The sequence below is a fragment of the Acanthopagrus latus genome, chromosome 15, assembly GCF_904848185.1.
Source record: "Acanthopagrus latus isolate v.2019 chromosome 15, fAcaLat1.1, whole genome shotgun sequence".
Taxonomy (NCBI): Eukaryota; Metazoa; Chordata; class Actinopteri; order Spariformes; family Sparidae; genus Acanthopagrus; species Acanthopagrus latus.
The window spans coordinates 11,796,227-11,823,316 of record NC_051053.1 but is presented as its reverse complement, the minus strand read 5'-3'; the positions used below and the strand labels follow the sequence as shown (position 1 = coordinate 11,823,316).

The window sequence follows — 27,090 nt, the reverse complement described above, 5'->3', positions numbered from 1 at the left end:
TAGTCCTGCTTCATCTGTCACACTGTACCCGCTCACCTGACGGGCAATGTCATTTCATAATCAAACAATCATTTCATGAGCGGCTACGCCTTCCTGGGTTTTTCAACGAATCACTTCACGCTGGCTGATCAAGAAACCAATGAGAAGTCTTTGACGTCACGATGATGTCCATTCAGAAACGCCCCTTACCTGGCTCTACAGACAAATCAGTAATCCTTCGATTCGGCTCTGACAGCTCTTTGCGTCTTACTTCCCGTCTGACAGTTAAATACTGGCACATGAAAAAGATTTTATATTTTGTGCCTTTCATAATTTGCATGACATTGCAGCCGTCGGACTGTCTATCAAACTGACGTTAGCTGCTTTCTCCGGCTAACTTATTAACCGGTAGCAACACAACGTCCAGCTGACGGAACACTGAGCTTGTTAGCTACCTAGCTAGCCCAGCTGTCTCTCCAGTCGAGCTGCCCTTTGTCTTTACAAGCAAGACAGCTAGCAGGCGTTGTTACTTCTCTGAGCTAGCTGACACCGGCTTCTGCAAATTCACTTTTTTCGCCTGACAAGAGCTAAGCAAACCAAGATAGGCAGCTTGGGATCCAAAATGTCGAACCGAGTGGTGTGCAGAGAAGCAAGTCACGCCGGGAGCTGGTACTCTGCCTCGGGTAACTGTCAACAGAGCCCCGTCTGTGTTAGCACACTGTGTTAGCACACTGTATGCTAGCTGGCTGTTGTTTTTTACCACCTCATGGCTGTGTGTTTTATTGTATATGTTTGCTTTTCGTTTTCAAGCCTTCTTTATAGTGATATCAGAAACTGACGAATGCATGCCTTGTCATAGCAGACGGTGACAGCTAACGTTAGTGCTGTAACGTTGACGAGAATCCAGCTGATGAAAAGTCGGCTAAGCCTGAGCTAACATGTAGCTTTCATTGACCCCCCCCCCAATCTCTGTTATCCCATTTGGTGCATGGCTGGTTTCGAGCTTATTCAGCACTTCCAGCTCGGCTGGTCGAGGGAAATGTTTCAGAACAGACTGACATCTGCTTCTCAGCATTTTCTAACGAGATATCAGAGCTACCAATTTAACAATCGCTAACTTGGCTGTTATTGCTGAACTTCCTGGCCTAGCTGCTATCTGGGGGCTAGACTAAACATTTTTCCTAAACAACCTGCCAGCAACTATTTACACATAAATCGCTAGTATTATTGTGGCCCTGTTGTTCCCCAACTCTGACTTGCTGAATAACATAACCATACTCTGTGCCATGAAACAAAGGACTGGGCAGGGCTGAAAATTGGAAGGTTCATGTTGCACCCCTTCCCCCATTACACCAGCTAACCGCTAGTTTGTTGTTTTTAAACCCAGCAAGCCCGTCTGTCTGGCTGGCCCTACTGCATTGTGAGCACTAACCATTTCCGACAGAACATATCGCGATACAGTAGTTAAATGCGACAGGAACACCAACGTTGTTTATGTTGAATATTGCAGAGAATATGTTCATGAGCTGTATGTGAAGCTAACGTCAGTCTGTCCCGATTCCTTTGTTTGTTTTTCACAAAATACACTATACCTTTTTTGGGTTTTTCCTGCAGAATAATCCATGCATGTCAGTGTGTGTTTGATGTTGACATGATGTCAGCACCTCTGGACAGATGTAAAATGAACGACTGTCTGCAGATTTGAATATCATTGCAGGCACAATAAGCATGTTTATTTATAATTGATCTTATTGTTTCCACCAAGGGTTGGCTCTAGATTGATGACTGACTACTGAAAGGCCCATCTTGTCAAATACCACAAATGAAATATGGGGTGGTTATATTGAATCTCATTCTAGTTTATCTCAATTTCCTGCTTATGCTAACTCCTCATCTACAAACCTATATTAACCACTGTTGCCCCACTTGGACTTCAGACCTTCTTTGGGCATTGTCGTCGTGACATATTGGTATAAATCACATTGTACTTTGTGATCTTTAATGTGTTTTTCAAATGCAATATAACATTTGTATTGATGATCAGACAGATAATTCACATTTTTTACTGTTATTTGTTGCTGTGTCATTCTTAGTCATGTAAGGAAGCATAGATGGAGCATTAGGAGTCGGCAGCTTCCCCTTAATCCAGTGATCTGAGATAATTTTCTTCTGTTTTCTACTCTTTCAGGATCCCAGCTGAATGCACAGCTAGAAGACTGGCTGTCCAAAGCACAGTCCACGATCAGACCTGCTAGAGCCATCATAGCGCCGTAAGCACATGTTGACAATCTGAACGAGTCAAAAGGTATTTTTGATGCAGTGTGATTCTAATATGACATGCTTTTGCTTGCAGGCATGCTGGCTATACCTACTGTGGTGCTTGTGCAGCACATGCCTACAAGCAGGTTGATCCCTCTGTTACGTAAGTCATTCAGTATTCCATGTCTATTCAGGAAAATGTTTTGTCAGATTGTTTCTTATCTTCATTTTCCCCCCACAGAGTGTGCAGAGGTTAGTTGGATCATAGCCTTTTGTGAACAGAGTGAGTGATACCATGCTCTGTTGCTCTTCAGTCGTAGGGTGTTCATCCTGGGACCTTCACACCATGTGCCCCTCTCCCGCTGTGCCCTGTCACCTGCAGAAATCTATAGAACACCTCTCTATGATCTGAGAATCGACCAGAAGGGTATTAACCATTTTCACTCATGATGATGCAATTTATTGCCTATTTTCCGTGTGTGTGTGTGTGTTTGAGGCTTGATCTAACGTGTTAACAAATGCTGACTGGTTAATTATTTAGGGTATTTAAGGGTTATCTGAGGGATTACTCTAGCAGTTACAGGGTTAACTGTAGAAAGTAGTGCATTTTTAATGCCAAAAACCGAATGAGACAAACACCATTTTCTCAGTCACTCTTGATCATTGCACTTAAAAAATGTTGTGTAAAGAGCACAGAGCTATGTTTAAACCGTTTTCACAATGATTGTAATAGTCTGGCTGAGCAGAGCTTCAACATGCCGACCTTAAGCAGTCTTGGGAGGTGATACACTTTTAATCATCCTCCAGGGACCAGACAGTTCCCTGACTCTTTTAGATAAAGGCTTTGATGATGAGGTTTTGTTCAGCTAGATTCCCAGTATAAATTAGTGTGTAGCTTCAATGGTGCGACATGGACATGGTTCAGAAAATGAAGTGAATCTCACCTCTGTTTTACAGTTTATGCTGACCTCTGGAAAACTGGGTTGTTTGAGCGGATGAGTCTGCAGACAGATGAAGATGAGCACAGTATTGAAATGCACTTGCCTTACACTGCTAAAGCCATGGAGAGGTAATACACGTAGGAGTGGCAGTCATTGAACTAAAGGGTCAACACTGTACACTTGTGGGCACATTCTCTGAAGGTCTGCAAGCGCTGAAAGCTGTCCAAAACCAATCTATCCATTTGACAAGGGCCCTCAAGGAGACTTGGTCCCATAATTAATTTCAATAAAAACGTGATATTGCACTTTTTCCAACTGAAGACTGAGGAACAAAAAGAAGGAAACAAAGAAGCAAAACAACAATCCTGAACTGAAGTCCACACATTCAGAGTTTGGACATTTGGATTTAGACTCAGTATTGTAGAATAGAATAGAATATACTTTATTGTCCCTTGGGGGAAAGTTGTCATGGACTCAAAGTGTGTAGTGCAGAGAAGTAGCTGCCCTTACAGATGATAGATGCACATAAAATACATGTAACAGCTCAAGGCGTACACATAGGCTACATACACACTCATGATGACACATCCAATAAAAGATTAAAGCAAATTAAAAACAAAACAAAGAGAACACCAGGTTATTGCACACTTCCCAGGCCTTAGCATACAGATCTATTTAAAATTTTGATGGCGGTGGGTACGAAAGAGTATTCAAAATGTCTCAATTTGCATTTGGGGATTCTGTAGCAAAAATAATGACAGAGCGATCTCTTGTATTTGAGAATGATCTTCTTTCTGGTCGAAAAATTCATTTCTGACTATTGTAAAACTTGATAGGGAAATGTCAAACATTTGCTGGCTCCAGCTTTTATTTCTCAAATTATTACAGTAAATGAAAAGTTAAAAGTCTTTGCGTCAGCTGACCATTGGTTGGACAGAAGAAGCAATTTCAAGAAGTCACCTTGTGGGCTGGAAAATAGTGATTATTTTGTTCAATGTTTTTACATTTCATAGATTAAATGATCATTGTGGAAATAATCAGCAGATTAATCATTCATGAAAGTAATCCTTAGTTTCAGCCCCACTGTTGCTAGTAGTGAAAAACTTCACTGGGAGCCAAAATCTTGACAAAACCAGGAAACAGTGTGAGAACTACTTAAGTTTTGTTCATTCTTTTCATTGCCCTTCTATACATTTTGAATACCAGGCTCACACTGGTGCAGGGACACATGGAATGTGTTATAATCATAATTGATATTGCCTTCTGTTAGGTTGGGAGGAGTCAGTTTCTTGGTCCATACAAGTTTAACCTAAGACCCTGCAGTAGTCCGACAAGAACCATTAGTAACGTAAGTGTTGCCTGCAGGCCAGGATATAAAGGTGAAACTCACCAATGACAGCTTACTATTCAGTAGGCTGGAGGTTTCCCATTAGTTTTTACTGACAGACGCACAATAAGACACAATTATTGCCGATGTTATTTCCATCCATGTCTATTGTACAGACTTAAGATGATGATGATGAGTTGCAGTAATTAAATTGAAGTTGTTAATTCAGTGATGTGATGTTGCAGCCACAAGGACGAGTTTAGCATCGTGCCCGTGCTGGTGGGAGCCCTGAGTGAGTCGAAGGAACAGGAATACGGGAAGCTGCTCAGCAAGTACTTGGCGGACCCTTCCAACCTTTTCATTATCTCGTCTGACTTCTGCCACTGGGGTAGGTACAGACAAATAAAATCAATGAAAATTACATTCTGCCATTAGGAGTAATGTTTATAACATGAGGATAATTTGAACTAACCATCATTACTTTGCCACGATTGTGTGCAGCTTTGTACTGATGTGCGTTTGTCTATTTAAGGTCAACGTTTCCGCTACACATACTATGATGAATCTCAAGGGGAGATCTACAGGTCTATTGAGCATCTTGATAAAATGGTAACTAAATATATTCACCAGATATATTTGATCTGATATGAGATCCCTTGTGGAGAAAAATGAGTGAAGAATAAGTGTTTAATGATCACCAGTCACATCACCAGCTGTTAAGGAAATCAAGAACATGAGTCACAATGAGTCGGACCCATAATGCATATATGAATAATACCATGAGTATCTCAAGTGCTCTTAACGTGAATCTTTTATGTACTCGTCAGAAATACACAATGCCTCAGGAAGTTGAAGTACAGCAGGGCAGAGAGGCTAGTGATATAGATTTTTCTTTTTTACCCTGTGACCATGTAGCTTGTTTTCTTGAACAGACAGCATTCAGGAGTTACTGCTATTTTAAGATAAGATGATAAACAAAAACAAATATAATAAATAAAATAACAGAGCACACATCAAGCTGTAGTAGAAGCAGCAGAAGAAGTAATTAGCCCCATCATACATATTATGGCATGAAAGAACAAGTCAGAAACAGAAGTGTTAATGTAAAAAAAAAACAATGCTTTGCTTTCAGGATAGTTTGAAAAACATGCGAAGACACAAGGGCACATTAAAGTTTTCTGACATTATGTTTCTCTGCTTGCAAAGGGGATGGGCATTATAGAACAGCTGGATCCCATGTCTTTCACCAACTACTTGAAGAAGTACCGCAACACCATCTGTGGGCGTCACCCGATTGGAGTGCTGCTAAATGTAGGTACCACAGAAGAAGAGCATCACTTGGGGCTGGATGTATAAATGATGTGTACGTGCAAAAAACACAAGTATGCCTTTTCCCAGACAAACTGTCAACTTTATAAAGGAAGAAAGTGCATACCTCCATACAACATTTACGAACTTGATTTAAAATTATTGTGAGTGAATTTGATCATAACTCTTTTTATTTTTACTTACTTGTTCATGATGTTTTAACTTGATCCTGAATGATGGCACACTTTGTTTCAGTATGAGCTCTACAGATAATTTATTGGTCAAACCTCTGACATTTGATAATAAGTGAGATGTTTCCACGATGACAGTTCACAGCTACATGTACAGACACTATAATATCCAATAACGGTCATGTGTAATGTCAGCTGTTCTGGTGCTGTGGGAGAATCTAGCTCATGCGACACAATCAGTTCTGCAAACAGAAGATGTTTCTACATCCATTTATGGATAATTGTGGAAACAAGACTTGTGCACGTGCGCCATTTCCACAAAGATTGATATTTTGTGTGTACTCCAGATGCAGTTTAAGTGGTGAATCTACACAGAGCTTTATGCATCCGGCCCCTGCTGTATCGGCATATAACATTCTGTTGATATGCTGAATAAATAATTGAATAATTGTTGTATAATATACCTCCTGTTCCTCAATGGGACACTGTGTGTGTGTGTCTGTGTGTATAAACAGTCTTGGCATGCCGCATGGTGTGAATCAATGACTAAGTGGATGTTACTGTTTTACAGGCTGTGGCTGAGCTGAGGAAGTCTGGTTTAGAAATGAACTTCTCTTTCCTGAACTACGCCCAGTCGAGTGAGTGCAGGAACTGGCAGGACAGCTCTGTGAGTTACGCTGCCGGGGCACTCATCGTTCATTGAGGTCGACTTTTACGGGGCCCACTGCAGCGCCGTCACCCTGCCCTTACTATCTATCGCCATAACCAGACCTAGACACCCTCCCCCTCCCCCTCAACCCCCCCAGTTACGCCCACTATTTGCAGGAAGGACCTAGACACTCAAAGCCAATACAGTCTTCTCTCTGTCTCTCTCTTTCTCTTAGCTCTCCTCCACCTTTCTCCACCCTCCTCTCAGTTTGAAGTGTGTCTCGGAGCTTTTGGTTGAAACATTTTGTTTGAAGTGCAGTTTTGAGATTAAGTAGGAGAAAATGGTTCGAGGAGATAGGTGGGAAGAGCGCGTACTAGTTTGGCTTGGAGTAAGCTTATTTGGGTTTATGCAAGGACTGTAGTTGTCCTCTTAGTTCCTCTTTGTTTTTCCTGACAGACCAACGGATTTGAGTTGTAAAAATGCAAAAGGAATGAAAATAAAAGTGCAGAGCTTAAAGGAGAATACTGAGATGTTGCCGGAAAATGAAATGAGTGTTTTGACTGACTACTTCAAGCTACATGCGACTTTGAAAACAGTGTCATAGGTAGTTACTACCATTGCTCAACATATGTTGTAGTTGCTAACAAAGGGCTGCACCCAACAACGTTCACTAACCCCTACTGTACAAAACCAAAAACTTTATTACTCTGAGTTTATTAAATATTATCTTTTATTCACATTTTATTCCTTTTATTTCTCCCTTTTGTTAGTAGTTTTATTAGATGTGATGGTATTTACTCAAGTAGTGCGCAGAGTTGAACAAAAGCAGTGTTGACAGTTAAGCTCTGAAGCCATCAGCATGGTTCGCCCAATAAATTAGTGTGTGCAGCAACACTGCCCCCAGATACCATTAATATTCTTGTAGCATTACAGATGTGTTTTGCAAAGGCCAGCCTACCCTTACAGAGATGTAATCAAAGCTGGATATTGTCGAAATTACTCCCAATGCTGAAACCTCTAGTCTTTGTTTACACTGCCACCTTGAATCGGTAGTTGTTGAAATGTCTGTGTTGGATACTCGAGCAAAGGTTTTCTTGTTTTTGCGAGGCTATGGAAAACATCCTCTGTTACAAATTCAGTTCTGTAAGAGCGGCAATGCTTTTGTTTTTGCCTGAACAAAGCAGCAACATGGTAAAGACTATGGTGGTCTTGTTAAATTGTAGGAACTGTGATTATGTCTGTTAACTAGTTAGTGATTTACATTTTTGAGTTTAAGAGATGGTTCATCCCCAAAACCAAAAATAGACATTTCTCACCTACCTTCTATTTTTCCATCTGGAGATGACTTCATTCTCTTGAATATGATGGAACTAGATGGTACTCAGCTTGCGGTGCTCAAAGTGCCATCATTCATTGCCATCATTTAATATTTCCGCTTCAAATCGAGAATATGTCTGATAAAAAGTTTAAATGCCACTGGCAAAGAGGCAGAGGAAAAATTACATAGAAACTGCACTAAATGGTTGAAATTACGGATACTACAGCAACAGGCTCAAAGGACTTTCCCTTTCTTTGTCAGTTTCTCATCACATGCACTTATCTTAACAGTGCAGGACACACCACAAAAACTAGGGCCACTGACGACCTGATGTGTCAGAGCCCTTCGATAGCCAGCCTCTCATCCATGAGTAATTGCACGCTTCCTTCTGCATGGTAAGACAGTTAACAGGTATATTTCCGTTGAAAGACAATAGTTCCCAGCTTGTTGTTTTGAGCACAGCAAGCTGAGTGACATCGAGATGGATAAATAGCACAACAGGTTTTTGACTTTGGGGTGAACTGTCCCTTTAAGAATGTCAGTAGTTATTGAGAAGACTTAAGTCTTCATCCTTGTTTGAAGGTTTGCGTTCCAGTTTTGTTGCTTCTCTGTGTTTAAGAATTCACTTCAAACCTCTGATACAGTAGCTATAACAAGTAATAATAGATGGTCTGAGTTTTAAGATTAGCACAACGTTGCTAAAAGGATTAAGAATCTCCCCAGAAAAGTGACAGTGTTGCTCTCTGCTGTATTGTATTGGATCTGATTCTGTAAAGAAGGAATATATGTGTGTTATGAAATGTCGAGCATGAGAATTGCAGTTGTTAAGAAAAACAAATATAGTGTTTTTAGTGTAATCTAGTCCTGCTGCCTGAAATAGTCCAATTTTCATAGATTAACAAACACATCCCAAAGCTGAATGCAAAAACCTGATGATTCATAGCGACAGTACAGACCTTCAGTGACAATATGATATTGGCAGCACACAATGTCTGTCGTTTGGTATTTGAAATTTTATGGACTGGCTTTTTCCCACTGAAGTCAAGTGTTCCCACCTAAACGATGCAGTCCTCTAACATCCCTCTTGACACCGTAAGAGGCGTCGCACATAGCATTGAGCTAACAATGTCTGATTGATTGAACCAAGTGGGCACAGACTGACATTAATTTAAGGGAAACCAGAAAAGCATGACACACTGTGCTATTGTGCCTTTTATCACTGTTGCACATATATACATTTGAAGCGTAATCTCACTTTTAGTCTTATTTTAGAATGTGTTCTTTCCATTTGTATTAATGTACCCTCTCCCCCGCCCAGTGCCCAACAGTGTCTCCAGCTCACCCAGCACTCCAGGAGTGTGTCCCCCCCCTCCACCTCATCTGTTGGTCTAAAATGGCACCAACTGTTATTCCTTTCTCCAGCAGGGAGTGGTGTTCTGTTTTCTCCACCTCACCTCATTCCTGTAGAGAGACAAAGGCTGAACCTCAACACTGTTCATTTTTCTGTTTATGGATCTTTGTTTGTCTTTTAGAAATTGTTTTTGTATTCTTCTTTTTCTTGCTTAGAAAATAGGAACTTAAACGTCACCGAAATCTAAAATATACTACTTAACTGCTCCCTAAATGGAGTTATTTTTATCTCAGGTTCCACTGACAAAGCATCCCAAAAGGCTCTTCAGATGAGGCCATGGATTCATGTTACAAAACAAGTAAAATGTACTGAAAAGCATGTCTGCTCTGGTGTCTTGTTCTTCAGGTATTTACAATCACACTGAAAACTACTGACTTGGTATGTGCATTTCATTCGTATGTATTCCTCCACAGTTTGAGTGGATTAGCTGCCTCATTTATTTTTTAGCACTGCAACAGATCAAGTGCAATGTATTTGGTTGGAAGCTGCAGATTTTAACCCAGTTAACCTGTACTGTAAAAAAAACAACAGCAACAAAAAAAAAAACACCCGGAAGTCATACTTCTGGTAAATATATTTTGCTAAAATGATTATTACAGTGTTGTAAGTCACCCATTCGGTTAGTACTTGAGTTAAATCTTATGTACATTTACGATCAGATGCTTCCAGTATCAAAAGTCCAAGTAAAAGCCAATTAAGTGTAAATATAAATGTATATTTTATTGTGTACACATTAAATAGAAATATAAACACATATTTTGTTATTTACAAATTAAATATAAATATAAATGTATATTTGATTATTGACAAACAAAATTTCAGTATAAATGTATGTTTTTATTTACATGTATGTATACTACAGAATTATCTGCCTGACCATAAATTAGATATGATAATTAGCATTTTTCTGACTTATATAAATCACTGTTTTGTTTTTTATTTATCCAATTGCCATTAGATATAAAACAATAGGAAATGTGCTGCTTTGGCTCTGATGCAGCAATCGTAATCTGTTACTAACAAGTTACAAACCTATCAAACAAATTTAGTATATTGTAAAAAGTACTATATTTGACCCCATAAAAAATACCTCAAAATGTACATGAGAACATGCACTTAGTTTCATTCCATCATATATAGATTTAATAAATCTCTTCTCTGTTTATCTAGTGTGTTAGCAGTGACAACATAAAGTCATGTCACCAGCAGAGGGAGCCAAGTGGTTGAACAATGAAAACATACTTCACAATTCCTTTATTTCATGACTTTTAAAGATAATACTGTATATGATTTGTTTATACACCAGTTTATTAGGTCCACTAAACTAAAACTCATGCAATCTTTCCACGGTCCTTTAATTAATTGTACCCTCATGATGGCATTATTCAGACTGTGGTGTGTGGTTTTACCTAAGTTCGTCCAAATAGATGATGATAATCATAGAATCACCAGTTTCTTTCATTGTCAGTATGTGCTATACAGTGCGACAGCAACATAAACTACATCCTGACCAGTCTGATCAGTGCCTCATAAGAACACTTAATATAATTACCACCATTAATGAATTGTAAATTAAATGAAATGATTAATAAACAAGTATGAAACATGAACCACGAAATGATTAATACACTTTTTAATGTAAATGTTAATAAGTACTGTGCCAGTATCTTTAAACATTTTTTGAATGGCCATTATCAAGGTGCAACTGATGCCTGATACCTTCACAATCGCTTAAGAAATAGTTTATAACGTGTTTAAGTTTTAACAGTAGAATAACTGTGAACCAAATTTACATTAACCATAAATTTGACATTTTTTAGTGACAAGAAACAAGAAACACAATAACAGAATGGGAAATTTTTAAATGAATGTATCCGAAAGACAGAACCAGTTCAGTTTTCATGTTATGTATAATCTCAGCACAAGAAACACAGAATCTCCCAGTTACAAAAATCAGATTATTACAGACACTACCAGGCAGTATTCAGCTGCAGTTAGTGTTGCCAGTAAGACATGTTGGGGCTCAGATCAGGAAGAACAGGTTACAGTTCTGATGATCTACAGTCACGCTTTTGGCCAAGGTATGATATTGCCTCATTCCTCCTTTACCCTTGAAGATTGATATCAGTAGGCTGAAAGTTTATATCTCAGATAATATTTACTTTAATACTATACTCTAGTTATTATTTAAAAGTAGACTGGATGGTACATTTGACACCACAACTGAGGGAATTTAAAAAAAAAAGTCTCAATGGACGGGCAGAGGACGTTTCATAAGCAAGGGAACCCGGGTTGACCTCAGACTGACACAAATGTATGTATAGCAGCTGACTTCATGGTGATTGTAATATTACACGCAATTCTGGTCACTGCTATTGTAGTTCTTGGGAAATCCAGCAGTTTAATATCAGTGTGTATATTAGGTGCAAAGGATAACCCCAACCTAACACCAGCAATGTTTGTTCCCACACTGAAAAGGGGGGCACTCTCATATTTCAGCAGGCTGACACACACACACACACACACACACACACACACACACACACCTCGCTCTCTCTCTTTATTTTGGGAGGAGTCAGAGAGGCTGTTTATATCCATTTAACTTCATACAAATACTTACTATCAGTTTTGTAAAAGGAAAGGATCTCTGCAACACTCGCCGACCCTGTGTCTCAGAATTCGACATGCACTGCTATGGGGACCTGGTCAGCTATCTCAGCTGTGGGATGATCCTGACGGGACTCGGACACTTGGTCCATCACAGGAAGACACAGCCTTCCTATGGCCGCCACATGGGACCCTCTCCTCTGGCTCGGATGGTGCCAGCCAGAGTCGGCTGGTTCCTGCAGGAGATGCCGGCTTTCCTGATCCCCGTACTATTAATGCTCACCTCGCACAAAGGCTCCAGTATGGGGAAGTACCTGCTGCTTGGGACCTTTTGCATGCACTACTTCCAAAGGTAACAGTAGTGACTGAAACCTGGTTTGGGCCATTTAATGTGTATGTGACGTGAAGTGTGAAAAATGCGATTAGTTTTTCTGGAGTTGTGTGTTGGAAAGTACCCAGCCTGACAACCTGAATACAAGCAACCACATAAGGTTTGCCCATAAACAGGGAAGCTTTTTCACATTTAATGAATGTACAGTAGTTTGGTGAGGTTTAGACTTTTTTTCTCATATTTACTCATGATATTTTCTCATACCTGAAGTATTGTATCAAACACTTCTCATATTGACGTATTTTGTTGTATTTACCATACATTTACTCTTGTTTATGCACAGTGTGAACATCAAAAGTGTATGTACAGTGTATGGCTACTCTAAATTAATGCATTCATAATGGATCTAGTTGCATTCTTCATAGCAGAATATTTTCTTTCCATATTGGTTTATTATTACATTTACCCAGAAGTTAAACTTTTAAGCAAGTGTTGCACTTTATATTAGAGAACACAAATGAGCACTAATAAGCCCTTACTTTGTATAAAAATCGACAAAATTTAAATAGTATGGTCTTTATTAGACAGTTAACAAACACCATTATACTATTAAGAGCTGGGATTGGCTTCAGCTGCAACACCCCGTGACCCCATGGAAAGGGATAAGCGGTTACGGACAATGACATGACATGACATTATACTAATAAGACGTAACAAGCCGAATTTTATTTCATATTGGACAGAACATGATGTGCTATTGGACAGTGAAGATGGTGTCTTGTAGCCAGGATGTTCTCCAGAGTCCTGTGGGGTTCATTGGTAGGCTACTAAATGCCTATATAGCCACATGTATCCTCCTTTGCCTCTCACTAGACTTTCTTAGATGTTAGATGGTGACCAATTATAAGAAAATTTTACTGCAAAATACTGCCTAGTTTTCTGCCTCTAGGGAGGAAATAAAGAGCCATCTCTGTTCTTTGTCCTGCCTTGATGGGCATGGCACGAAGTTCGGTTTGCGATGTATTAGTTTACAAACAGTGTTTGTCAACTGTTAAAGACCATATTTTTTCCAGTTGTTGTCTAATTTGACAAAAAGTACAGCTTATTACTCTCACAGTGTCCTCTAAAATAAAGTGTGACCCCAATTCAGGCACTGCTTAAGAGACCTAGGCCATGGTCCAATGAAGCCCTGCTCCAAGTACTGCCTTGATCCTCACACTAGGCATCACTATCAGGTTAAAAGTTTGTCCTAACTCCTTTAATGCTTTTCCCTCACTTGAGAGACAAAGATTAGCAAGTCCTAGATGAGGGGATAAAAAGGATGAGGTCCAGAGACGTCTCTGTCTTTAGATCAAAATGATCAACCAAGTTTTATTTACTAAGCTCAAAACAAGCGTACAGAAACTCAATACTTGGCGTTACATGAGTCATATCAGACATCATGTGTGCTGAGACGCATGTGAGCAAACTGCCAGTGTCACAAAGTGGAGACGCCTTTTGCGTCACAGACATGTTTCGGCTATTTCTGACTTGAACATGTTGTCTGCTTCGGATAGGCAGCACAGCCATCCTCTCATGTGCCACAGTTCCTCAAACTTGAGTGAGTAAGAGATGCTAGTGTCTCAGTTCACATTAGTTCTCCTTTTTGTTGTCGGGGAAGAGGCCAGAGGTCGAGCTGCACTCTTGACCTCTGGTTTTACAGCACTAATGATTGCAACCTACAATTTTTGCATTTTTGGCACAGAAAACAGCAAACACGTGTTATTTTGTTATCATCACATTGCTATTTTCAATATATTCAGCTAGTTGGTATGTGAAAGCAGGAGCCAAATTACCCATTTTCAGATGAAGACACTGAAAAGGAGCTTAGGAAAAGAGATCCCCTGCTGCTACAATCTGAAGGCCAAAAAACTGAGGAATGCCTCGGTGACCACCCATGAAGAATGAGGCTTAATGGCACCTTTTTTTTTGCCTGGACTTAAATGTCTAAAAGCATTTGTTCAAAATCTCTTGTAAAACATGTCATTTACATGTACCAGCATGGATTAAATGCACTACTGACCCCCTTTCTCGTTGCACCTGCTGCATCTGCTATTTCTTCGGAAACCACAGGACGTTCGTCTATTCACTGCTGACCAGAGGAAAGCCTGTCCCGCTGGCTGTGATGGTGGCTGCAGGTTTCTTCTGCTGTCTGAATGGCTTCCTGCAGGGACATTACCTGCTGCACTGTGCCCAGTTTGATGATGAGTGGTCAGCTGACTATCGCTATAAAACTGGTGGGAACAGTGTTCATTCCTTGCTTTGAAATCTTGAAAACACATTATTAAAATATAAAAAGCCTCATGAATTGTATGATTTTATATCTAAATCACAGATTGTGAAACATTTCAAATGTTTGACCATTTCTCTAGGTTTGTTTCTGTTTTATACCGGCATGGCCATCAATATACATAGTGACTATATTCTACGTAACTTGAGGAAACCAGGGGAAGTAGTTTACAAGATTCCCACAGGTAAGAAAAGGAGATCACACTTAAATAACCTCTTATTCACTCTGCTTGTTGTCCACTGTCCACTCCACTGTCTTCTTAATCTCCCACTACAGGAGGTCTGTTTGAATATGTGTCTGGTGCCAACTACTTAGGAGAGATAGTGGAGTGGTTCGGCTATGCTGTAGCCACCTGGTCCCTTCCGGCGCTCTCGTTCGCTTTGTTTAGCCTGTGTTTCATCGGACCAAGAGCTTATTACCATCACAGGTGCCCAAGACATTAATGAAAACGCAAACCAGCCCTGACACAGAACATGAATTTACCCACATCATCATATGAATGATTTTTATGAATAACAGTTTTTATCTCCTGCTCCTGTTTCAGTTTCTACCGAGAAAAATTCAAGGACTATCCCAAGTTACGCAAGGCTTTGATTCCATTCATCTTCTGAGAGGAGAAGCTCCCGGCTGTCATCTTGTGAGGGCCAACAATGATTGAACCGACAGGAGAAGACAAGCAGAGGAATCTGCATTCCTGTTGTTGCATTTTCAAACAGAAGTAACCCTCATGTCACTCACAAGAATCCATTTGATTTTGCCTGCAGTCATTACTATATTGTGCTGTACAAAACCGTTTAACGGATTATTTGTTCAAGTCATTTAATATAAGCTGCTGTGGAAGAAACGTGCAAAAGGCACTGATAAACCCAGTGCCCAAAGGGAAAAACATATTTCTTCTGATAAGATCCAAGTTCACTTTTTTATGCAAGTAATTTATCCAGATTGACAGCTAAATAACTTATATGTAACAAATAACACAGCTCATTATACTGCATGTCACCAAACACAAACCACTGCGTATGATTATGAACAAGAAGGCACTTCTAGGAGAACATTAAATTGCCTGAGGTTAGTCTTTGTATTTGCATGTGTTTCAGGTAGTTTCCTAGAATATCAGCAGGTTGAGACTGGCAACATTGTTGGTGTAAGATAATGTAATGGAACAAAAAAAACAATAACAAAAAAGGGTGGGAATTTGGTATCGGTCATACAGGTTTGTCTTCTTACTTCCAGCCGAATTCTTCCAGTGCCAGGAAGGAAAATAATATTCACACTTGTGTTTTCATTAGTGCACAATCACTTGAAACTAAGTATTGTTGTGTTTAAGTAACCTTAGAACAAGCCGTTTATATCTACAGAGGGAGCGAGTCCTTTTCCACGGAGTTGGCCCAGTTTCTACAGTAGCCCAGAATGGACAAAGAGAACGCCGACTCTAGAGAGGGCCTTTCACATTTTTTCCCCCCACATTTTTACGAGCCACTGTAGTTGAGTGTAAGACGAGGTTGTGGGTTCCAATCTGTACTCCCCAACCCTGTAAACACGCTTTAATGTGTCAGATTGCTGGAATTACCCTTTAACGACTTAACAAAGTGGTAAATCACAATACAACAACAGGACAGAGGCAAGACATTCCCTCTGACTGACACCAGACCAAATTCAATCAAGTTTCACTTGAGACAATACTAACATCTAGTGTCTGAACTTAATATTACAGTTGAAAATTAAAAACTGAATAAATTCCTCACTGAGTTCCACACTGAATAACAGATCTGCTCTACTAGTTCATGTCTTGAATAACATATTGCACATCTAGGGCAAGATTCGCAGTTTCTACAGCGACTTGCAATGCATTGACTTTAGCAGTGAAGGAGTCGAGCACATGTGGCTGCACAGCGGTGTCTCTGGCCAGTGGTGCAGGTGAGAGCTGTGTGTAATTAGTGTGTAGATAAGTCCACTTCTTATCTGGAATACTTTCCACCAGTCCGCAGCCACAGGGGCCCAAATTGTGCTCCATATGTTCTTTCATGACATCTGCAGGGAGAGTCCAGTGGTGAGCGTGAGTCAGGTCGATTAAAGAATTCCCACCGTCGTGCTCCAGCGCTGTGGCCACAGACTCCAGAGAGCGGCAGAATCCCTCTACGCCAAGAAGGTAGTCAGTCTGTGAGCACCCTAGCGCTGATACTGCCTCTGTGACTTCTTTCATGGTCTAAAAATATGGTATAATGAAGACATGGTTAAATGAGAATGCTGTGGAGATAAGTGGAATCAATAATACTAGACTGGTTTAAGACTGAACAGTGACTCTGACCTTGTGTCTGATATAAGCAGCTAAGTGGGTCTCAGTACACCCACCACCGAGTAAGGCGGATGGTTCCCTCAGGGTGAGCCTCAGCACATGCTCTGTCTTCTGGCACACCACCTTCAACAGACAAAAACCAACACATCAGTTCATCTGTCATTCTCATCTCATGTCATCTGATGTTGGAATCCATTTCATGGATGGATGCTTTTATCAAAAGTGCTGTAGAAGAGTTGAGTCTCTCCCACCGGCTTTGCTTGTGAAACACTCTACTAGTCGAGCTTTATGGGGCCATTTATTATTAATCATATTTACAGAAAGAAGTGAAACCCCAGGAGCCAAAACTACGGTCTCAACACACGCCTCACTTCCTCTTACCTTCAGCTCACTTAACATTGTCTCGTTCCTGTGACAGAGGATCATCGTACAGCTCGCCGACTCCCCAGGAGGCTGTAAATGCAGCATTGTCTTGGATCCAAACTGCCTAATAGTGAGATCCCTTACCTCACCATAGGCCTGGGGTGGGATTGCGGTGTGTAGTGTGGCCACAGGCTGGGCACCTGTTGGTTAAGTGGACAGAAATTAAAGATACGCAAAACTGGACAGTGCACTGTACATATGTACTTTCATGATTTCACATCTGAAAGAATGCAAACATTACAAAGATCACATTTACACACATTCCAGTATTCTGTCCCCAGGAATCCCCAATTCCCCTGCATAAATTATTAAAGGGTCACTCTGTGAATTTACACACACACAAAAAAATAGTACAAAGCCTTTTGGCTTAAGAGGAAGCAGCATGTAATCTAATAAAGGAAAGTGTTTTGAAAAGAAAGAAGAATGCATGTAATCAAGGCAATACCTCTGGTTCTGCTGTGACGATTTTGAGTTTTTGTTTTTAAACTGTCCGTAATGCGTCCAACAGATTTTCAGACACAGGTGTTTACCTACATTACCCACAATGCAACTGAGCCACTGAGTGACATCACTGGCAGAAATATATTAGATTACACGCAGGTTCCTTTCTAGACAAAAAAAGGTTTTAGGCTACTTTTTTCACATGTGCAGTAGCACTCCTCAACACCTGTAACACACCTCATTGTGTCAATTTGGTCTACCCAGGATTAAAACATGTAGAGGCCTACCTGTCAGCTGAGTAAGTGGCTCCATTAGAGTGATTCCCAGTCGCTCTATCACTATGATACCACGACTCCTCAGGTATTGCTGTAAAACTGGGTGGATCACCTTCTGGCATACAAAGAGCTTCACCTCATCTTTAACCACTTGTTTGCCGAGCTCCAGGAGCTGATCTAAGATCTGTGAATCTGTGTCTACATCTGGGTGCACCTCAATTCTCCCGTCTCCTAGTTCAGAAAGATCCCCAGCAAGAGATGCACTAAACAACACCATGCGCAATGGGTCTGAATGCAGGCACTCTATATTGTTGAGGTGAAAGACATCAGGCGTGTCCACTAGTAGACCTGGAAACACTGAGGAGCTCAGCACCGAGTGACCTTCAACAGAGACAATCACTGTTTTGCCAAGGGTGACAGTAGTTCCTGGGCTGTTACAGGGAACTGTCAGCAGAAAAGCCTGGACAGCCAACCTGCTGATGTGAAGTGTCTCCTGCTCTGTTAGCACACACGCCGGTTTACTAGAGATGCTGCTGCGAGCTAATTTGATCAAGTTCTGGCTGCTGCAGAAATCCAGCTTCACTCTAACACCACAGTCCTCTTGTCGTAGGTAACTAGTACACAAATCCAGCAAGTGCTTGTTCACTTTGATGACCACACTTCCTCTGAGACCAGACTGCTTTGCTCGCTCAATGATAGACAAACAGAGAATAGCAGCAAACAAACCACAGTCACTGAAACGAGAGACGTGATTGAAAATGGAGGTTTTGATCAAATTGATGAAAGGATGTGAGGAGGAGACAGCTGACAGGAGAACTGAGGAGGTTGAGGTAGTTACAACGCGCCCTCCAATGTTGTTGTGGACCTGTTTTAGTCTTCCTCTCGGACCAAAGCAAGACGTCAGGAGCTGACGAAGCAAATAAAGCTTGTTACAAATATCAGTGTTGTCCAGTGGTTGATCCGTACAAAGAGATGGAGATTTCTTGGCGAGCCGAGACATCATTGAATCAACACTTTCTGACAGCACTGGCACAGCAGATTCACCGGAAGATCATTGTCGACAAGAAAACGTTACAGTAGTTGCTTCGTATAACTTTTAGTAGTGAGTTTACTCTCTAAATGACGAAAAAGAGACGACTACAGTGTCCTTTAAGCTATTTTAGTTATTTGATAGAAAACGCCAACTTCCTGCATCCATGTTAAGCGCCTTTACTTGCCACGACTCGGGTAGTGACACTTACAGCAGTGCCTGACCAGAAAATAAACAAAAAACTTGATACAACTTCAACCATAGTACATTAATGCAATCAGAATAAAGTTAAGTTAATGTCATACTCGCTATTATCCGATTAAAGATCATATTTAGACACATGTCCATAACATTTAACGTGGACGTTGATACAGGCTTCTTCAATATGCGGGTCGTTGCCATGACAGCGGTCACCGCGTTGGGTCCTTGCCGGGTCCTACTCGATTAACAGTCGCATTCTTTTGGACGTTTTTAGAAATTGTTACTGTAACGACACATATTCATTCAGTACTTAATGTCCCGTTGAAAAACAAAGATGGCCATTTAATTTTTATTTTATTTATTTATTTATTTTTAATTTTTACCTTGCTTAGTATTTCCGTGATGTGTTTTTTTGGCAAGAGTCATCCGCTGAAACCTTTTGCCGTCCTCGGACTACAAACCAAGCGGTTGTGACGTCATCTCCTGAAGCCTCCCTTTCAAAACTGTTGGCGGTATGAAATTTGTTGTCAATTTTAAGGTTCTTACCCAGCGTAATATTGACCGAATGTTACTCTAAGACTTCTGCAGTGTTATTGTTGTTGTTTCTTAGAACTGGCCATTCGTCTTGTGAGCCCAGCTGCTCTCATTAAATGAACCGAGAAGTTAACCTAATGAGTAACAAGCTAGATAAACTCTAATTAGATATAACGACGAAAATGATTTAGCTGCATTTTAATTGGCCATATTTATTTAGTCTATATATTCACAGTCTGAATATATTAAAACGAGCTCTATGGATATGACGTTATCACAAAATTTTACCAATCTGTGTTAGCTCGGTTAGACTCGTTTACCATCCATGTCGGTTAACGTCAGGATTTACATTATTTTGATTAAGACAGCCTTTCAAAAGCTCTGTCAGCAATTATTATTATTATTATTATTATTATTATTATTATTATTATTATTATTATTATTATTATCAAGTATGAACATACAAAATTATTAGACAGTGTATGTTTTAGGCAACTGTGTGTAATCCATGATTGTGCACTACTTCCAGGTGAAACAAGCTGACTGCTGTGTTCACTACAATGGCTCCTCAAAAAATTGTTATTAAGGTAAGTGAAAATCAATTAGTACACAGAGCCTACTGCAGTGTTGTATTAAAGAAATATACTGAGTTATAGGGTATTATAGTTTTCCCCAATTTCCCCCATGGAGATAAATAGGCTCAACAGTAGTTTTGTGAGCCTACTGTTGAATAAGGCCTGGGATAAACATACATATAGAAAATAACACAAAAAATATGATACTGAGTGTTGTGTTCAACCCCACATTCAACATTTTAAAGAGTGTTGGAGTATGCAAATTTTAGATTTTTTAAGTATGTTTGCTGGGAACCTTCCTAAGCAAACTTAATTTAATTCTGTACCTATATTCTGTTGCATAAACCGATTAAGCCAAGAAGTTATAACCCATTTTTTTGCTAAGTTCATATGTTGCCATAAAAGCTTGTAACAAAGCAAGATGGTCTAATCACACAAGACTGGTACCAAAATTAAAAGATGCTTGTCCAGGCATCTTCACAAATACATTCTTTTGTATCTTTTGAACATGTACATATGGCATGTGCTGTAAAATCTATTGTTTTCAAGCAAAATAGCTTTTGGGTGCATTTCACTGACCACAAAGCCTCATAATTACTTTAAACAAAATGTTTCCCCACACAAAATGCACACTAGATACTAAAGAAGACGATGAATCTGCATTTGATTAAAGCTTCTCAGCTTTTGTCAGTGTTCATGATAAACAACTATGTTTGTGTTATTGCCAAACAGTAGAACTTCGACAGTCAAGTGGCTTAAGTGGCTAGAGTTATTATGGTCTATACCAAACCACTGTAAAGCTGTTGTTCAGAAGTGTAAAATATGCAGTGCAGGAATGTGCTGTGCGCTTTCTTCTCACAATTTACTTTATTCATTTTTGTTTTAAAACATCTTCTTTACTCAGTTTTGTCCTCAGTAACAAATTCTTTGGCCACTAGGGGGAAGTACAGGTACATGTTTCGACTGTCCTGCCTCCACATTCTGATGTTATTATTCATCCCTCAGAACACTTTATTCAGAGTTTCTGGTCACCTTTTGCAAATCTCATCTGACTGCCTCCCCGAGAGCCTTTTGTTAATCGGCACGGCCATACAGAGCAGAGGAAACTCATTCTATTAAAAAGCCAAGCTGGTTCATCCTCGGTCTGATGCTCTGTCAGGAATAATGCGCATCAGATGTTTTTGTTAAGTGCAAGAAAAGCCACTGCTTTCTCTTTTGTTGATGTTTCATTTATTGAGAGTTTTTGGACGAGGGCCGCAGACATTTGCACTGATCTCTCACATCCTCCGTAATGCTATGTGTGCCTAGTTGACCAGATATTGCATTCGCTCCCTTTATTTGTTTCATATGCATGCCTGCATACAGGCAACCCCACCACCAACCCCCTCAGTTGGTTGTGGGAGAGTAAAACCCTGGAGGTTCACGGAAGGTTCCTTCCCACTGGGCACATAATGATACTGTTGTGTTACTCTGCCTGAGAAAATGCACACAGCCTCTACCATGCTTAACCAGATAACCACAAACAAGTATGTTAGATGGGATCAGACCAAACAATAGCATTCAAGGCACTAGTCTGGGCTCCTCTTTCGCAAAACAAAACACCACTGCCACCATGTTTTTTAATGAATGAATTGACTTCTCAGAATGTTGTAGAACAAAAATCTGAAAAAGACATAGTTTCCATAAAGGCAGTGTTGGAAACTCTGCACAGAGAGCAAGGATTATTGGAGCAATTATGAGTTATGTTCCTGGATTCACCATGCTATGTTTAGCAGGGCTGTTCAACAGTTTGTTTTATGATTCTTTCTCCTAAGATTTTTTCAAAGCAGCTCCCTCCCTGCTCTGTGGAACTGCAGGAGGTTCTGGTATGCTCCTTCTCAAATAGGCTTAGACTATATAGTGACCTGCCACTTCTCAGGAGCCTGCAGGCTAAAACACTGATCCGCTGAAGCGCTTGCTGTCTGCCAGGACATTACTGCTGCAGAGCCCTGCAATCTGCCTTCTATTAGCAATATGCACTGCTGACTTTCTAATGTAGTCGGTTGAGACAGAGTTTTTTAAGAACAAAGATTGAGGTATCACAGAGCAGTTTAATGTCAGAGGTTTATGTGCTGTTTAGTGTTGTTGTCACTTTATAGATGAGCTCATATCAGACCACACATCTAGCCTCTGTACAAAGTCGTTGCGATTTGATTAGAAACATTTTGACACTTTCCAACTTGGGGAATCTTTCACAAGAAGGTGACAAGCGCCCCCTTTCATCTCAGGACTGCTCCACATTTCTGTGCAGAATTCACATTTCCTAATGAGGCCAAACACTACTCAGCCTGCTATTTTTCTCTATCTACCAATTTCTCAAGGATGTGTCTGCCTTAGTTTTGTTTGCCGAGTGTTACCTAGAGATATTCCTGTCTGTTCTTGCTGCTTGAATTCCACTCTTGGGTTGTGTCTCTTTTTATCATCAAATAAAGAGGCCTCAGGTGTGCTAACATTCACTTGAATGAAGGGAGCTTTGCAAACAAAACACTTCCGCACCGTATCTGTAAATAACATTCGCTGCAGTAATAATCATGTCTCAAGCTTCACTGCTTGGTATGTGGCGGTTAGAAGAATTGGAAAAGAGCGTTTGTCTTTTATTTTTTTAAAGGGGAAACCCAGGTGACTCACAGCACAGAAAGAGCTGGGAATGAGGCAAATAAAGCCTGAGAGCAAGGTTGTCACACCCACAGATCTAAAGGGCTCCCCTGGGTTCTTTGCAGAGTTGCAGAAAGAGAGAGAGAGAAAGTCAGAAAAAGAGAGAGACAAAGGGAGAGTGGGAGAGATGCAAGTTTTATTGAGTGAGACCGCATCTGCTGCCCCTTCTCTCCCAGTGTAAACATCTGCGGCTGGTTAGTGTTAGCCTCTGAGCTAAGTGCAGTCCGAGAAGGTCTGGTTCTTATACGGCGCGATAGCGATGGCAAAGGGCAGCGAGGTGGGGAGGCGGGTGAAGCTGCTTGAGGAGTTTGGGCCCTGTGCCCAACTTAGAGCAGCACAGGCGGGAGGATGGAGAGCCGGGTCTGGGAGAGAGATAAGGGAAGGTAAAGAGTGTTTTGGGAACTGAGAGTGATATTGACCAGAGCCCTGAAGACTAGAAAGGGAAAGGAGCCGCCAGCGGACTTGAGTCAGGATTTGTTTATTTACAGACAGAAAATATCATGGAATTTTCTCATGTTGTGCTGCTGACTGCGCGGGCAGCCTGAGACTCAGATGTTTCTAATGTTTTTGTCTCTGTTAACCCTTTTTTTCCTGCAGGTCATGGATATCAGATTGGTGGTGGGGAGAATTAGGATAGAGAAGTTGAGCTTAGCCTGCAGGAAGACTCGGTCCTATTCATTCACTGTGTGACAGCACACAAAAGATGGCACAATAAAGGATTTGGTATTAAGTAGCACTCCTTGCAGCCTCTCATTCAGCATTCAGCCTCTGTTCATAACTCTAAAAAGCCTGTGCAAGACAGAGGACAAAGCCGTGCTGGCCCACTTTAGTATGTATGAAAAGAATAACTTCCTCTGGAACTTGGCCTTTTATCAAACCTTTCTGTCCAACAACAGCGACAGTTGCTCAGAATATTGTCTTAAATTTGTCAAAGCACACAAAGTATACAAAATGGGATAGCTCATGAATTTGATAAATGGATATGTCAGATTAATTAATCCTTAAGGTTCCTCGTCATGATATTGTAGAGCTGGTGTTACCACCACCGCATGGTAGTATTTGCAGAGAGGACTGTTTTGAAGTTGTTTATCAAGGCTTTTGTTTTGGCATACTGGATTTTAGGTGGATCTGCTCAAAGTCTGTATTACTGCATCTACAAAGTATCAGGCTGCTTGCAGAGATCTCACAAAACAAGGGCCATAGCTGGGCTTTAAAGGGGATACATGGAGGTCATAGTTCATGACAGAGTTCAGCCAAGAGATCTACAGGTCACTCTTTGTGCCGGGAGTTGACAAATTTAGACCACATGATGTGATTGTAGTCAGAGCTTTTGTGTAAAATTAGATCCTACTGCTTTTTTGTCTTATCTGCCACACTCAACACAAATGTCCTTTGTAAAAGCTCTGATAGGTGCACCTGAACAGACAAGCCTTGACTCAGAAATTGACACTTTAGTGGGAAATGTGCACCTCCACCAAACTTTTTGCTAAGCAAAATAATTGTTTTCCTATCAGTGTGACTGCATTAGTTTGCATTCCTCACAAAATTCCCCATTTCTGAGAAGCCCAGGGAATCACATGCTGTTTTTGTGTGAGCGGCAGACCAATGTTTATCATTAATGTCCAGTTCCCAGTTGAGCCTTGTCTGCTGCTCTAATGTGATAAAAGGAAGTTAGTCTAAGGCTCGCTAGATGTCTGGCTTTCAGCCCAAAACACAGACTCAATCAGAGGCGCAGAAAACCACTTTAGGGGATTCCCCCTGCTGTATGTCTCCATAAGGGCCCAGCTACTCCCTGTATGACTCTCTTCATTCCAGGATATTGATCAAGTTAACCTTGTGTTGCTATTAAGGGTATTAGCTTGTTTTATTTTGAGACATGTACCCATGAAGAATAATCTTGTGGTCCCTGTCAGGATTTGCATGCAAAGGACAGAATATTAGGAACGCCTGTCATCATGAAGCAGTCCATTGCCACACAACCATTAACTATGACATCAAAACTTAGCGTGGAGGTGAGAAATTTACGTGTACGTGTAGTAGGGATGGAAATCTCTTGGCACCTCATGATTGAATTCAATTACAATTCAACGGACTGTAATGCATTTATAAAATTATATTTTATGCATCTTGAATCATCAAAATGTTTGATTTCTCAACATTAGTTTGACCACTTGCTGCTTTTCAAACATATTTGTCATGATTTATAATCAAGATAAAAAGACGTAATTACGTCTGTTATCTTTGCTCCTACTCAGTGATCCTCACCAGAACTCAAGAAGTAGCCAAGCTTAAAACGTAACCCAGATGCACATGAATTATGTCTCATACATTTCACCATCCACTTGGTTCGACCATGAGGACTGTACCAGAGGCAGACCAACACACAACACGTCCTGCATATTGGCTGATGCACACATTAGCAGCAATCCCTCAAATGTGGTTATTAAACACTTGTGATGTAAATATATAACAAAGGCAGAATTTTTTTCCACCTTAACAGTAAACTTAACTTTCTAAAATGACTGAACCAGTAAACTTCATGGGAAATCAAATAATTATGAATGACCCCAACCATCCTTTTCTGCATTGTAATGTCTTAAAAAAATAAAATGTCATATGGTTATGGTTATGTTTATGTTGGCTGGACCTCCTGTCTGAACTAACAGTCAACTTCGAGCACAACAAATCTGACATTTAAAGGGGTTCTGACTAACTTCCAGGTCAGCTTCGAGCACAACACATAAGTTACACAGAGCCCCTTTTAAATGTCCGATTATTGGCTTTTCTGCATCAAAACATAATCTTTCAACAGAGAATCATGCATGAGAATCGATTCCCCCAGACCCCCAGACCCCCAAACCTTTTCCTATATCCAGTGTTTAATATCTAAGTCAGAGAATAAATTCAGGATACCAAAACATGTCCAGCATGCATCAAGCCCAACCCCATTGAAACCACTGTGGGGCTCATCGACCAGTCCGTCTCGGCGTTTTGATTGACAAGGCCTGACCCTCTGTTGCTAGGCTTTCCCACACACTGGTAATTGTTGGAGGCAGTGAGCTGAGGCCACCAGTCATCCGTGGACCGCTGTGAGACAAAAGGGCAGAGGACAGAGAGAATACTGATCTGCAGGGATGAGTTTATACTGACAAGCAACGAGCACACATTTCATACATGAGGGGCTCTGTTTTGCTCTGTTCTGGTCCATGGCATTCTTGTCTTTGTGAAAGCGTGTTTTGTTCATATTTTTGCAAAGTTTGTACAGAGAATTTTCTGTTTGTGGTCATCACATCTTGATGTTTGGACTCTGTTGGAAACTGTCCCGTTTTTCACATATGTCAAAATGTGTAATATGAGTCAGAGGATCACAGATGAATACATTGCAGTCATTAGAGACTTAGAAAGTCATTAATTTTGCATTAGTTTCCGTCACACTGAGGCATCGACGTATTTAAATGCAAGTTGGCACACATTAGGGCTTGACATGTCCTGCAGAAGAACAGCGCTAGCTGTGACTAAATTGATCGACATTCACTGAGCTGTCATATGGGGGCGCCCTCTCCCCCAGTTAACCAACAGGAAATCAGCTTGACATCAGTAATTATTTGCAGAAAGACAATGAGAAGAAAATTCTCTCTTACGGATAAAAGAAGAATATTTGTCAGCTTTATTTGCTCAGAGCCAGTGTTTAGTCTTTTAGTGTGACTTGATGAAAGGTTCCCTGCCCAACTTCAGTTTTATAACTGTGAATAAAACTTTCTCGGTCTCATTCTTTGACAAAGGAGCAAACTGAATTCCTTTTCAAACAAGAGGAGGAGACAACTGGAGAGAGTTTGGAGCTGGGAAGTGTAAGCTTGTGTCTAGAATTAGGACTAAAGCAGCGAGGGCCTTCCCCTACACACCCCTCTAATCATTCTCTCGCGTCACATCCTTCGAGTCTGGGTTGTAGAGTTTAGTCATTCTGTCTGCAA

At 40.6% G+C, this 27,090-nt stretch overlaps 4 protein-coding genes across 6 annotated transcripts in view; 3 read left to right on the top strand and 1 right to left on the bottom strand.

The window, feature by feature from the left end:
- The first annotated feature begins 176 nt into the window (after positions 1–176).
- memo1 (mediator of cell motility 1) lies at positions 177–9,701 on the top strand. 3 transcript variants are annotated; one of them, XM_037124384.1, is made up of 10 exons: positions 177–662; positions 2,168–2,249; positions 2,333–2,401; positions 2,553–2,665; positions 3,196–3,307; positions 4,752–4,894; positions 5,039–5,115; positions 5,713–5,817; positions 6,577–6,672; positions 9,291–9,610. In XM_037124384.1, the coding sequence occupies exons 1-10, from the start codon at positions 602–604 to the stop codon at positions 9,543–9,545; spliced, it is 1,113 nt and encodes a 370-aa protein (XP_036980279.1). In that variant the 5' UTR covers positions 177–601; the 3' UTR covers positions 9,546–9,610. The 3 variants fall into 3 exon arrangements, with proteins under 3 accessions (XP_036980279.1, XP_036980280.1, XP_036980281.1); XM_037124385.1 differs by lacking the exon at positions 9,291–9,610 and adding an exon at positions 9,617–9,701 and having other exon boundaries at positions 178–662; XM_037124386.1 differs by lacking the exon at positions 9,291–9,610 and having other exon boundaries at positions 180–662; positions 6,577–7,393.
- A 2,241-nt stretch (positions 9,702–11,942) lies between these two features.
- srd5a2b (steroid-5-alpha-reductase, alpha polypeptide 2b) lies at positions 11,943–15,332 on the top strand. The gene is made up of 5 exons (XM_037123320.1): positions 11,943–12,342; positions 14,434–14,597; positions 14,733–14,834; positions 14,927–15,077; positions 15,195–15,332. The coding sequence occupies exons 1-5, from the start codon at positions 12,068–12,070 to the stop codon at positions 15,259–15,261; spliced, it is 759 nt and encodes a 252-aa protein (XP_036979215.1). The 5' UTR covers positions 11,943–12,067; the 3' UTR covers positions 15,262–15,332.
- A 377-nt stretch (positions 15,333–15,709) lies between these two features.
- Positions 15,710–19,541, bottom strand: mkks (McKusick-Kaufman syndrome). The gene is made up of 4 exons (XM_037123317.1): positions 18,098–19,541; positions 17,328–17,509; positions 16,959–17,069; positions 15,710–16,856 (listed from the first exon to the last, which is right to left on the bottom strand). The coding sequence occupies exons 1-4, from the start codon at positions 19,086–19,088 to the stop codon at positions 16,428–16,430; spliced, it is 1,713 nt and encodes a 570-aa protein (XP_036979212.1). The 5' UTR covers positions 19,089–19,541; the 3' UTR covers positions 15,710–16,427.
- Positions 19,542–19,633: 92 nt separating this feature from the next.
- LOC119033350 (SLX4 interacting protein) overlaps positions 19,634–27,090 on the top strand; it is a 35,455-nt gene continuing 27,998 nt past the window's right edge. The window contains exons 1-2 of the mRNA XM_037123318.1: positions 19,634–19,828; positions 20,380–20,437. Coding sequence (XP_036979213.1) covers positions 20,411–20,437 — 27 coding nt within the window. The 5' untranslated portion in view covers positions 19,634–19,828; positions 20,380–20,410. The remainder of the gene's footprint in view (positions 19,829–20,379; positions 20,438–27,090) is intronic.

Excerpts from the sequence above, each read along its gene's own strand:
- memo1 (XM_037124384.1), top strand. The coding sequence starts at position 602 with ATGTCGAACCGAGTGGTGTGCAGAGAAGCAAGTCACGCCGGGAGCTGG. Across the intron at positions 663-2,167 it reads GAGCTGGTACTCTGCCTCGG|GATCCCAGCTGAATGCACAG; the intron begins GTAACTGTCAAC and ends CTACTCTTTCAG. Across the intron at positions 2,666-3,195 it reads TCTGAGAATCGACCAGAAGG|TTTATGCTGACCTCTGGAAA; the intron begins GTATTAACCATT and ends TCTGTTTTACAG.
- srd5a2b (XM_037123320.1), top strand. The coding sequence starts at position 12,068 with ATGCACTGCTATGGGGACCTGGTCAGCTATCTCAGCTGTGGGATGATC. Across the intron at positions 14,835-14,926 it reads AGTTTACAAGATTCCCACAG|GAGGTCTGTTTGAATATGTG; the intron begins GTAAGAAAAGGA and ends CTCCCACTACAG. Across the intron at positions 15,078-15,194 it reads AGAGCTTATTACCATCACAG|TTTCTACCGAGAAAAATTCA; the intron begins GTGCCCAAGACA and ends CTCCTGTTTCAG.
- mkks (XM_037123317.1), bottom strand. The coding sequence starts at position 19,088 with ATGATGTCTCGGCTCGCCAAGAAATCTCCATCTCTTTGTACGGATCAA. Across the intron at positions 17,510-18,097 it reads GCCACTTACTCAGCTGACAG|GTGCCCAGCCTGTGGCCACA; the intron begins GTAGGCCTCTAC and ends CTTAACCAACAG. Across the intron at positions 16,857-16,958 it reads CTGCTTATATCAGACACAAG|ACCATGAAAGAAGTCACAGA; the intron begins GTCAGAGTCACT and ends CCATATTTTTAG.